This window comes from Phytophthora cinnamomi (genome assembly GCF_018691715.1).
Source record: "Phytophthora cinnamomi strain GKB4 chromosome Unknown Contig30, whole genome shotgun sequence".
Lineage (NCBI taxonomy): Eukaryota > Oomycota > Peronosporomycetes > Peronosporales > Peronosporaceae > Phytophthora > Phytophthora cinnamomi.
In genome coordinates, this window is record NW_027150963.1 from 445299 (window position 1) to 458403 (window position 13105).

The 13105-nt window shown below is 51.9% G+C and overlaps 3 protein-coding genes across 3 annotated transcripts; 2 read left to right on the plus strand and 1 right to left on the minus strand.

Moving 5' to 3' along the window:
• Window positions 1-1622: 1622 nt before the first annotated feature.
• On the minus strand, window positions 1623-2079 carry IUM83_10286 (Gag-pol fusion protein; the record flags this gene model as incomplete). Its single annotated transcript, XM_067934779.1, has 2 exons — window positions 1623-1718; window positions 1801-2079. 2 exons carry the CDS (start codon window positions 2077-2079, stop codon window positions 1623-1625), a joined length of 375 nt encoding a protein of 124 aa, XP_067793076.1.
• Window positions 2080-7994: 5915 nt separating this feature from the next.
• IUM83_10287 (Cellobiose dehydrogenase) lies at window positions 7995-8271 on the plus strand (the record flags this gene model as incomplete). Its single annotated transcript, XM_067934780.1, has 2 exons — window positions 7995-8081; window positions 8152-8271. The coding sequence occupies 2 exons, from the start codon at window positions 7995-7997 to the stop codon at window positions 8269-8271; spliced, it is 207 nt and encodes a 68-aa protein (XP_067793215.1).
• A 3922-nt stretch (window positions 8272-12193) lies between these two features.
• Window positions 12194-12652, plus strand: IUM83_10288 (Eukaryotic peptide chain release factor GTP-binding subunit; the record flags this gene model as incomplete). The annotated part of the gene is made up of 2 exons (XM_067934781.1): window positions 12194-12470; window positions 12600-12652. The coding sequence occupies 2 exons, from the start codon at window positions 12194-12196 to the stop codon at window positions 12650-12652; spliced, it is 330 nt and encodes a 109-aa protein (XP_067793209.1).
• Between the last annotated feature and the right edge of the window lie 453 nt (window positions 12653-13105).

Sequence of the window (13105 nt, forward strand, 5' to 3'; positions counted from 1 at the left end):
GTGCGGCGTTGTCTGTGATGATCGTGAGCGCCCTGCCGTACAGGTACGGGCGGAACACCTTCACAGACCATACCACAGCGAGACATTCGAGCTCTCTAATCGAGTAGGTTGACTCGGCCGAGTTATTTACCTTGCTACCGTATGCTATTGGCTGCCATCCTCGTCCATGGTCTTGCATCAGGCAAGCGCCTAAGCCAACTTTGCTGGCGTCCGTCACCAGGCGGAATGGTAGTTCGAAATTAGGGTAGAGCAGCAAAGACCGCGTAGTGAGTAGCATTTTGACTCGTTCAAAAGCAAACTCCTGTGCTTTGCTCCACTCCGACTCCACATCTTTCTTGAGTAGCCGCGTCAGCGGTTCTACGATCGAGCCGAAAGCAGCAATGAATTTCCGATAGTAGCCAGCAAGGTGGACAAACCTCTTGACTTCAGTAGCGGCCACAGGTCGTGGGAACTCCCGCGCTGATCGTACAAGTCGCTCAGCAGGTGCACGCCCTGATCACTCAAGCAATGCCCCAGATACTCCATCGACGTAGTGGCAAAAGCGCATTTTTTTTTATTTTGAGGCTTAGGCCACCTGACCTTAACCTCTCTAATACACCTGTCAGTTCAATCACGTGTCGTTCAATACCGCCCTTCGTAAAGATGATGATATCATTCAAGTACACTAGGCAAGTCCGCGCAGCACACCGTTCATGAGTCGCCGGACGGTAGCCGGAGCATTAGTCAGTCCAAAGGGCATTCGTCTGAAGCGGTAAAACCCCCGCTTTGTCATAAACGCAGTCTTATCTCGATCCGCTTCCGCATTACGAATCGGCGAGTAGCCCGAGCGCAAGTCGAGAGTCGGGAATAGTCTAGCACCACCTAATGACTCCAAAGTTCCATCTATACGTGGCAAAGGGTAGACGTCCTTGCGCGTGACGTTATTGAGGGCCCGATAGTCCACACAAAAACGCACAGAACCATCTTTCTTGCGCACGAGCAATACAGAGAAACCCCAGACTCCTTCTCCATGTTCAATCACGCCAGCAGACAGCACCGATTCTACGTTACTGTCCACTATTGCATCCTCCGTCTGGGCTTGGCGTCGCCGACGCATCATGATGGGAGCAACATCCCCAGTGTCGATATGATGCTCAATGTTGAGTGTAGTAGCAGGTGGACATTCGTCCTGTGCATTTGCTAGGTCACGGTAGACCCGTAACAGTTTCCATACAAGTGCACGTGAATTCACTTCCTCCATGCCAATGTCCACGTCACCCTCCTCGTCCAAGGGCGTGACGGTGTCGCCTAACTCGTCCAACCAAGTCTCCACGCGTCCCAACTGCAGTTCACCATGCATTTTCAAGAGCTCAATGTCTTGATTAACAGGTATCCACACACAGTTCCTTTTTGCTGGGCAGTTTGATGCGACCACCGTTCGTGTTACTTGCAGGAATCAACGCCCTCCCGTTCGTCACTTTAGTCACGGCCGATGCGAGAAGCACAGCCCCATTGTTCACAGTAGGTTGGAAGATCCCTTCTTCGCCATCAGGCGCAGCAATAGCGATTTCCACGCTCTACACGACGCGTCGGTACAGGTTCGTCGCGCTGGTCAACCTCACAGCTGCCCTCACCGGGTCACCCTACTCAGTCGTCGTCCGGAACGGAATAATCATCTCCCGTCCGCACTCGTCGTAGAGCACTTCGCTCCGATCAAAGTCCATCGTTGCTCGATGACCCTCTAGGAAGTCCACGCCAATCAGAAACTCGTCCGTGCACCCCTCGACGATGCAGGCATCGGCCGTCACCTGTTGACCGTACAAGTTCGACATGTTGAACGTCGTCGTGCACGATCTTGACCGCCTTCTCATACACACGCTTCACACGCCGCCGTTTCGCTTCTCGTCTCGACCGCTTGACGGCCAGGCGCACCTTCGCCATGCTGCCCATCGTCAACACCACCTCGTCCGTGAGCTCCATGCCGAGCTCAGGCGTCGTTATCGAGTCGCCCGTGGCCGACGTCTTGCTGTACTTTGTCGCGCCTTCCCCAGCCAGCGCCACGTCCTTACCTACTTCGCTGCCATCCTCAAAGGTCGACATTTCATTCTGATGTCCAGGAGCTGTGGTCAGGGGTACCGATGTGCTCGTCTCGGCTGACACGCTAGACATACCGTCTAGCATGCGCCTCCATCCGACCTTTTACGTCGGACGGATGAAGCCATACCTGCAGCACGAGCCATCTAGCTCGGCTGACCCGAAGCCTCGACAGGAGCCGAGGCAGAAGCGGAAGCCTTGGCCTCGGCGACGAGCAGTCTCTCCTCCAGCGCGCGGACGCGCTGGAGCAACCCCTTCATCTGGGTCCCCAGCTCGACCTGGATATTCGAGGCGGCCTGCGAGACCGCCGAGACTTGGGCCTTCTGGTTCGCCAGCTCCTGTTTCAGGGCGGCGAACCCAGCGCCCTGCAGACGCTCCACGGCGGTCACCCGGTCGTGGAGAGGCGCATACTGATCAGCCCGGGGCTGATCATACCCGGGGCGTTTTCCCGCCACTGCCACCGCCACCGCCGATCCGTGACGCCCGCGGCTCAACCCGCTGGATTGTTGAGCGGATTGTTGACCACACTATCCCGAAAACGAACCCTCAAGGGGCTCGTTTTCGTATTCGTTGGAGAGGATTTCCTCCCCATCAAGATACATGGGAGCCGCGGAACGTCTTGCTGGAGGACGTTCCGGAAATGGTGAGGGCGTACGAGGAGCAGTACGCGCTGGCACAGCGGAAGTAGAGCGAGCGCTGCGATCATCGCCAGCGCCCGAACCCTCACGTGCTAAGAATTTAACACGGAGCTCTTTGAGACTCTCGGGCACACGGAACGACGTGTACCCGTTCAGGTCGCGGTCGCTCAAGCGGACCGCGCCTGGAAAGCACTTCGTGCACTGAAAGCCCTCGGGCACAGCGCACGGCACATTAGCCTCCTCCGCAGCAACGTGGAGTTGCTCCAACTTCACTTCCATAATCCGATTACGGTAAGCACTCGGCTTCTTGTTGAAGTTCTCAACAAAAGCGTTCCAACTTTGACAAAGTGCCTGTCATTCGGGCACTTTGCTGCGAGAAGATGTCTTCTTGCTTTGGAACCATCGGAGCTCATGGAAGAGTTCGATGTAATAATCGCGCCTCTGATGCGTCTCCGCATCAAAGTGCAGCTCGGCGGCCACGGCGTCATCTTTGATGGCGCTGCACACGTATAACGGCACCTCATTCGGTGGTAACGAGTTCCCATACCGGTCCGAGATCTCGGACGCGGACGGCATCCACGGATCGCGCGCTGCAGGCGCAGCGCTCGGAGAGCCTTGAGCTTTGACATCACGCGCTGCAGCAGCAGCGCGCGGAGAACTGAGAGCCCAGCGGAAGCGAGTGGGGTATCACTCTCAGTTCGCGAACGCTTCGAACTCGAAGCGTCCGATTCGTCCCCTTCATGTGGGCGAATGTTCTTAGCATGGGGGTCGAGCGACTCGCTCGACACCGAGTCTTTGCGCTTTGAGGACGAGTCCCTCTCGTCCTCCATGTCTTCATCGTCGTCGTCGAAGTCAACGAAGTCAACGACGTCGCCATACTTCGCCTTCTGGCGCTCGAAGTAGTCATCGATGGAGAGATGACTCTCCACCGCCCTCGGGTTGTTCTTCTCTTGAGGTGTGCTCATCGTTGAATGAGCGCGGGTTTCTTCTCCAAACGCGGAGAATTGACGAATGGTCAATTCAGAGATTGACGTGCGGGGACCCCGCGCGTCTAACCTTAAGGGGGGATGGTGTAACGGGGTTACACGCGCAAATGGCTACAAGTCACTTGTGATTTTTAACAGATAAGATATCTGTTAAAAGTTTTAGATGCTTCCTCACTTTGATGTAAGTCACACCAATGTATACATTGAAGTGGGCCACCACAATGAGTGGTCCACACATACCCAACGATCCTATTGGTAAAAAGCAGCATCTTTCTACCAATTAGAGACGTGCATATTGGCGGGCCAGCCGCTGTCAACCCCTTTCATAGATGATAAACAGTTTTAGCAGATTTAGGTGGAAGATCAATTCACAAACAATACAGTTCTCATTTTACCTAATCTAAGTCACTTGGAGTCTTGTCTGATTTAAATTATATTTGTGTATTCAAATATAATTAACTCAAGTAATTACTAAGTAATTACGCTTCCTCATACACATAGCGCAACGTGTAAGCTAAAGTAGTGGGTCAAGTTAGACCCACTACGTTTGAAACGTGTTGGGCCCTACTCGCTTGGGTTTTGGTCGCGACTGTGCTGATGCAGTTCAAAGTCCGTCTGGCCGACGGTGTCACAACGTATGACACCGCGCCGGTGCGTGCCCGACTGGCAGCGACACCTACTTTATTTACCAAACAGAATCGAGGTAGCTACGCTACCAACCGAGGTACCAACTTAACCACGATACACACCTACTTGACGTACACGACGTTTGGGTTCCGCGCCGCTCTCCTAGCCACTCGGGCGTACACCCACACGCACCTGCCCTACTCGTCGCAGCCATCGAAGAACTCGGAAGCCACGTGCCTCCTGTTCGTCACTCCGCTGTCGCCTACGCCTCGCAGTCACCTACCCTAGTCGCTGATGCCCTCGCACCACGATTCGTCCGTCCACCGTCCGTCTTCCGTCGTCCACCGTCCGTTGCCGTACACCCGCTCCCGATTGCTGCTAGTCGAGTCGTCCGGCTCGTACCTCAGTCGTCCGAATCGCGAGTGGACTCCAGCCGCCCGATTCGAAAGCTGGTGCGGCTTGCTCGCTAGCCGTCCAATTCACAAGTGCTCTCCGGCCGGCCAATTTGGAAGTGAGCTCGCTTTGACAGAACCCGCAGTGCCTAGAGATCCTGCCGCCGAGGTCTCGCCTTGCAGCGGATCCTGGTGTTCACGAAGTCGACTGGATTCCAGTACCACACTGCCGCCCACTTCAACGTCGTCAGGCATCTTCAAGGTGCCCGCCGTCTCGTCCGTCACTGCAACGTCGGCCTCTTTACACTTTTAACGCCCTGGTTTCCTCCTCATCAAATGCATGTTGTCGTTCAGTCACCCAAGTTCTCATGAGGTCTTGAACCATAAGTAGTATGGGTTTCCTTAGATACTCCGTCGGGTACCCGAAAACCCTAGAACAGGTCCCCGGGTGGGGCAGGTGGACCCGAGATGTCTCGATTGCGAACTCAGCTGTCTACTGCCGGTCCACGCTCCGGGATTCAGGAGCTTGAGTATTTTTGCGTGTCGCATTCTCGTGCAATACAGTACGCCAAGGCTCCAGGAAGCTCCACTTGGTCACCATACTAATGTAACGTGTCTGCTAGCCCTGACGCCGAGCTTGTCGTAGCCACAGCACCAATCATTCCAAAGTCCGTCTGGCCGTCAGGGATAGAACTGCTGGTCCCCTGCGCCGGTGTGTGCCCAACTGACACAACAACCTATTTTATTTAATCAACAACGGTTCCAATCGTTCAGCTAGCGAGCTTGCCCAGCCTTGGCCGCGCAACAACTGTGGCGTATCTCTCCACTTCCGATGCACGTTGCTTGCCGGTCCACTCGGGTCCAAGAGCACCCAGTGGCGCTACCATTTTTCTCGTTGCAGCCTCGGTCAAACGTGGAGCAACCTCCCGTGATCGTACTGATGAACTCAATCGCCGTGAAGGCTTGGACTTCTAGTGCCACACCGCCGAGTTCGCCCTGTGTGACTTCTCGCCTAGGCCTATCTGTGTCGCCCGTCGACTCCTGTCGTTCGCGTGGCCGTCTGCAAGCACCGAGTACACCCGCCTCTGGCCCGTTCAACGTGACCGTGCACACTGATTGATCTGCAGCGCTTCAACTGCGTTCGATGCTGCAGATTCTCGAGTGAGCTTGCCAGCACAAATTCCCTACCGCCTTCTCATTCGCTCTCTCGCCCACTGCTCAACCGGTAGCCATCAGTGAACCCACTGACGTTCACCGCCCACTGGTGCTCAACGGCCAACAGCATCCACACATCATCCGCACCCATCGTTCGGTTTTTGGGTGACTGCAAGTTTGTTCTCTGGAGTTACTGACCGATCTTCTACAGCCGCATTGCACATCTTCGCCACCCCGTTCGCACGCATCTGCGCCGGCTGCCATGCGGGACTTCGACCAGGCGTCGTTATCAGCGTCGGCGCCGCTGCTTACCGCGGTTCTGTTACATTAATATTTTGGCAAAGATCAGAACGACGTGCTCGGAGCGGTTTTACCTGATGTCCTAACGATCGAGAATTATTGAACGGACACTTCATGACCTCGAACAAATCATTTTGGAACCAATTTCGCGGTAGCTTCGAGAACAAATGCATTGGCTCCGTATTCATCATTCGTAGTCCCTTTACGATCAGTATCTTCAACCAGCTCTAATTTGCTGAAATGTTCAAGAAGCAACACTCCACTTCACCTACACGGACGCCTATTAAGCACGACGCCGGCTACCACAGATTAAGTGATTTACGTAACCATATCACCGAGAACGCCACAAACTTACCTGACTTCTCGATTGAAGCTCTCACACATTTCCCAGAATGATAGCGTGGTTCTTGCATTTCGACAATCAACTTCAACTTCAGAACAGCTGGTGGTGAGTCATCAATACCTATTGGCTCAGAATTTCTGAGTCAGAAATGCATTGGGTTCGTTACGGTTTCTCAACTGCCAGTAGCACCGCTCATTCTACTTAAGACCGGTGCCCGTATGGAGGAGGAGACTGACGTAGTCTTGACAGGCGATGGCCCCGTCTCCATTTCAATGGAGCAAAGATGTGACGCGGTGGATGTAGCGGCGTTGACACGCGCTGTCGACACGGGGCAAGTGGACGTGGCGGTGCACTGGCTGCAGCTTCTGGTGCTAACGGACAACGAAGACCGAGTCCAGCAGCCGGCTAACCGCACGAAATCCATCAAACCACGCGAGTGCGGCGTCTAAAGACGCTCCAGAGCGCGGTAATGCACATGCTGAGCGATCGTGACGAAGACCAACAAGCAGACGGTCTCACGCTTCGTCCGGGACTGGCATTGAGGAGTTGAAACTCGGCCTGGGAGCTGTCGTATTCGCAGCTGCAGATGTTTGCGTTGCAAAGGATGCAGCCTTCCAGCACAGCGTACAATGTGGTGCGAGCGCTGCTGTTCAGTGACGTGCCCTTGCACTTAGCCGCGTAGGATACTTAAAACTAATGATCATCGAACGCGAATGATTGCTCAAATGAAGTCCCCGACGGAGGGACCACATTTAACCGATCGTCCAACACCTACAATTCATTTTATTATGGCAAACTTCAATCTTTTAAATACTTCGAAGTATGGCTTACATGGTCGGTATCGTAGTCGGGAGTTCAACTGAAACGAGCGAGATCTCGAAAAATGGCTCGATCGAAGCTTGTGGATGCGATTGATCAGCACAAGCAGGCGTTTTGCGGTGAGTGGGGGATGAAATCATTATGAACTGGCGACGATTCGACGAGTTAGTACTGCGAAATACGAATTTGCAATATAGAAGCAAAACGATTCCATCTTTGGTCAAATAATATTGTGCAACATACTAATAAACTGACTATATGCATAATATGGCGCTCAGTAGTATTAATATGAATACTGTAGCACCCGAGACGCTGTTTTGCTCACGATAATAATACATGTGCTATAGCATAGCACATATGGTACTTCAGTATTCCTACTACTGAGCGCCCAAGCCGTATTTTCGAAAGACCTCTATACGATTGAAGTCTCCCGTTGACATCGCTTTGCGTTCCACGGATTCGGTGTTATTTTATGGGTATCACGCAACAAGTAGTAGTAGCATAAAGTAATAGTGTTCCGACTAATGTAGTAGATAGTAAAGCTGGATTTGCGAAGTAGTAAGGACAGATCTGGCTTTCTTGCAACAAACACATGGGAACGTGCCTTCATTTCCCAATTTGCTCTTACCGACGCAATGCAGAGCGCCAAGCTCCTAATCACCTGCGTGGGTTTGCTCGGCTCGGCCGTCTCAGAGGCGCCGGTCTCGGGGGTGGCGACGTGCTACGCGAGCTTGCAGCAGGACGTCGAGTTCAGTGGTGCTGACGTTGGGCGCGTCCCCAGCTCCTCCGCTAACGGGTGCTGCTCCATTTGCGCCCAGGTAAACGGCTGCAATGCCTTCACCTGGACCGACGACAACCGCGGCACGTGCTGGCTCAAGAGCGGAGAGGGAACCTCCAAGTCGACTGTCGGTGCCATCTCTGGAGTTGTCCAGGCGTAGGCCCCGACGTACCCGACTCTGGAAAACGCTGCCGACTGTGTCAAGCAATACTGTGTCAATGCTGTCAGCGCATGCACCTCGATTTGTTGGCGGTCACATGCTCCAGTTGTACAGGCAACGGCGGCATCTTGCTACTGAAGGGCTCCAAGACAAGTCGAAGTCGAAGCCCTGGCGCCATGTCGAGGGTTGTGTACATCTAAAACCTTCGCTAATCATCAACAAAAAGCTCTACGTGTCAAATGCTGGGCAACACGAATCGGTTCCGAGCCACTTTGTTCAGCCGTGCTCCTTGTGTGGAGAGAGGCTCTACCTCTAACAGCCCGACGCCGGCACTTGGCATACCGTTGTTCTATCGTTGAGGTGAAACGAAGAGGGTCAGGATGTAGGCATCCAGGCGGCGAATCGACTTCGTGATACAGGACGCGCTCGTAGCGACGAAGCCTTTAAACTGGCAGGTAGGTAGCAGCCACCTTTCTTCAGCGGCAAGCGTGAAAATTGAAACTGAAATTGGGGGTACTCGGGCCGAGGGCCCCAGGGGATTCGCAGATCTCAGGTGTTAGAGTGGTAATGTGGGTGGCGATGGGATGCATCGAAAACAGTGAACATTAAGCAGACCCTAACAATTTTGAAACGCATGCGGTATTGCTTGCTTAGCGCTCACAGCTGTGGCTGCAGCCTGCAGAATTGTTGCTGGACGCGTTGGGCTTATCCGATTAGACCAGTTAAAGTAATGGTTCTTCCCTTGGGAGCGCTAATACTACATATTTAGAAGTAATATGCCCGGGTTGCTCGTGTGACGAGCATGAGATCTGCCTCCTGCGTCCGGAGTGCACTAATACCTTGATCGAATACAGCTATGCACTCCTTTTCTATGGACACAAGCGGATCCCTCGAGACGCAAATGCGCTATCTCCTCATTGGTCGAAACCGTGGCTTACCATGGTAAGATGAGAAGTAGCGAGGGGCAATCGCCCTTCTAGCGTAAAAATTGGGTGGATGAATACCGCACACAACAACCTTGAGACGATACCTCTTTTATTTTCTGTTTGAAATCCATACATGTATCAGCTTTCTCACGTGGGGACATGTACACATGATATTTTCCCAAATGCATTTGTACTGTGAAACTTGCTACAATTCAATGCGTTGCCAGACAGTGCGCAATTCTCCGCTGTCAACTTCCTCCACACCAAAGCGCTCAGCAAATACCCAACATTTTTTACTGCACGAGGTCGATTCTCGACGCTATACCTTTTAGATAAGCTCGAGGTGAAGAAACGACGTCGACGTACGCGTCAATATGCATCGAAGCAGTCGAGCTTGGGATGGCGGGTGGGACGATCGTAAAAGAAATCGGAAGTGGGCTCCAAAGACCGAATATACACACCAACATGCTGTTACCACTTCCAGGAGTTTTTTTTTGTGTGGTTGCACTTCGCTGTCTGCTCGACTGAGTCCCTACCGCGAGGCACACGGCCTGCGTGTTGGCGCGTGCCACCAGCAGCTGCATTTGAAAATAGCTATTTCTCGTAAGCTGATTGGCTGAACTACCTGTGATACTTGCGGATATTTGAGACCACACCAAACCAAAAATTACTTATAAACCGAAGTACGAATCCGCTGTTTCGCACACTATTGGAAAGCGGGGCATCTCCGCTTTCCAACGAGCCATATATACAAGCATCCCACGAGCTGAGCGGGAGCGCTGCTCGCACGAGCAGCAAAAAGCCTGCGAGCGCGCTTGAGCGCTCCCTATGAATTCGATTCGACGGGGGAGCGCCAAGCCCCTGCTACATACATAGCATATTTATTGGATAAAAATAAATTACTGGACGGGGATTCTTTAAAATAGAGCAGACTCACCCTGCTCGTTGCGGACGTACTTAGTAGGGGGAGCTGTAAAACCTGAATCTATGTGCTCGCTTGATCGGCGAGAGCTCGCGTGTTGAGTTTTTTTTTTTAGCTCGCTTGGGCCTCCGCTCGTGGGATGCTTGCATATATACGTTTAACTTGGGACTGTTTGAGAGGAGAACCAGCCTGATGAAAAAGTATCCCCTGTGTGGCCAAAATCTTTTTTATATAAATATAATATTGTAATTACTGCTGCGGCCCCTGTTAGGGGTTGTCAATTTTTATCAAAATGTTTATTGATCAATCACGAGCAGAGAGCTTGACCACCCCATTTTTGTTCTGAGCAGCAGCAACTTAACGTTTCAGTTGCCACGCCTTACTTTGCGCCAGAAGGCGCTGCGAGAGCTTTAGTCAGGATTCTCTTTCGGACTGCTTGCGCTGAGATCTTGCGATGGGCCTTTAGAATCGCGTTGTAGCAACGCTAGCTGCACACAACCCGATCAAGCGAGCCCTCGGCGTCGAATGACACGAGTAGAATGAATAGACAGACCTTATGAATGCTCTGCTCGCAACTGCTGAACATCACAGGAGTCTTCAGCGGTGGTCTTCTCCACGCGGCGGCATGCCTTCACCTTGCACGTGGCAATTGCGACCCAGTTGGGCCTTTGGAGTGCTAGAAAAAAAAAAGTGAGCTGCTGCTGCCGATCGATTTCGTTCTGTTAGCGGATTTTTTTCTGGCCAATCACAGCCCCGAAAAAAAAACCGACTTGCTGAATCGAAAAAAACTGAGCTGCTGCTGGGGACATTGACTACCCCTATTATTATTCGCCTCTGAAATTATCTGTAGACAAAGTCGTGCGCCTCACGAAGAGAAGCTCTGAAATTTCGTTACCAAGAATCAGATGAAACAAAGCTACATCCTGCCTTTTATTTGTTTATTTCTCGTAGCCTACGCGGCATGGACGCGGTCACAGACAAGCTCTAACAAAGGCGTGCTTCGACCGGAACAGCTCTGGATTATGGGTTGCGGACCGCACAGCACAACAATAGGTAGATTCTTGCTGTAGTACTGCTCTTATCTTTTCTTTTTTTTAGTCTCTCTAAGAACTGGGCACGCCTTGGGGGCTTTGCAAAATGAGAAAATCCGTAAAATACTCAATCGATCTTTAATGAGATTTGGTTTCCCCAAAATTGGCGGTTTCGGCCCCGTTCTCCCCCAGGAAATAGGTAGTTTAATTGTTTCTTTCACCGCACTACTGCCCCAAATGGATATAGTACGGTAGTCGGAGTTAAAACAGAACTGCATTGCAATACTAAATTCGCCACTTTTACCAGTCCCACTCCGAGAGATAACTGCTTGAAATTGCTACTGTATTAGTAGATAAGACTGGACATGCATATGGGTCTGTACAAAGAACTACTTCAATAATACGGACGTGTTGGCTCGCGTGGACCGTACGACAAACAAAAACTTGTCCAGGTTATTGGTCAGATAATTTTATTCTACACTGCATTTTCGAAGCCTAAGTCGCACGTTTTGATCGAGAAATATTGACAATCCATGAATCTTGAGAAATTGCCCTCAAGTCACCTCTGTTGTAAAGCTTCGTGCTACCAAAATGCAGTCGAGGTTTAGTTCAATCCACTCGTGTTCATTTGATCATGGCATACATTCTCTTATCCCTCTTATGGAAAATAATTAATACCTGTTGTTCCAGCACTACTGACCTGTTGGCGTTGCACAGCTCCTACTGACCTGTCGGCGATCCAGTTCAGCTGTTATTTCTCAACAGATAATCAATATTGAAAACCTGTTAGTTCGAGAAGCTGTTGCTTACCTACAACTGAGCACTCCAGAGGCGATCAAACATCAGTATCAGTATGCAGTACAGAAGGTACTCTCACTTCCGACACTGCCGATAACAAATGACCTCTATTATTGTTGGCACTTTCAAATATTAAATTTAGTAGGTAATTTTCGCGCGCGCGCCAAAACCAATTCTGAACGACTCGTTCGGTACGAGGCGATAAGCACCATTCGAGTATTTGCGGCGACCAGCACAGTACAACCATGGGCAAGTGGATGACCATAGACAACAAGCGAGAGCTTATTCGTAAGCATGCAGCCACACCAGCCACGACGCAGGCCCAGCTAGCCAAGTTGGCTAAAAAGGAGTTCCGCCTGCTTGATCCTCCTGCTCGAAACACAATTTCTGACATACTTCGAAACGCAGGCACCATCATGAAGGAGGCGTACGGCCAAGGCAAGCGCCGCAAACCCCTCAAGGTGAAGGCGCCTGCGCTCGAAAGAAGGCTAGAAGGCTGGATCGAGAAAGCCGAGCAGCGTGGTATGTGTCTAAATCGAAAGGTCATCACTCGGAAAGCTAAAAAGCTGCGCTTTGAGGGGGGGGGGGGGGGGGGGGGGCCGCGCTCGATGTGGGTTTGTCTGTGGGTTGGATGTCGGCATTCCTCAACAGGCATGAGCTTCGCTATCGTCCAAGACATGGAGAAGCGGCGCGCGTGCGCGTAGCATCGATTCAATTGTAGGTGGCTAACCTCACAACAATTTATATAGTGCACAAAACGTACTGACAGATGGTGTCGGAAGTGGCGGTATATTCTGTACTTAGATTGTGTGCTTTGTGATGTCGTGTAGCTGCAGCAGACATAGGCAGAATACTGCCGCGCGATATTTGCGGTCCTCAAATTGAGGAGGAGGCGAGCATTCCGTTGCCGCAACTCGGGGCTAGTTTTCTTCCCAGGTTGAAACTCATGTTGCGCACCTTAGCTTACCTATGTTGGCTATCGTTACACCCAAGTTCACCAAGTAAACATCCACGGCCTCAACGATAAAAATGTTTCACGTGGGTGCCGATCAGCTCGCCGCATGGGTCAACCTTCGTGCTACTTCCGGTGAACGACTTGGCAACCGAAGGGTTCCTATGTTTATCTCTGTCAACGCTTTCATTCTGCAATTCACTTG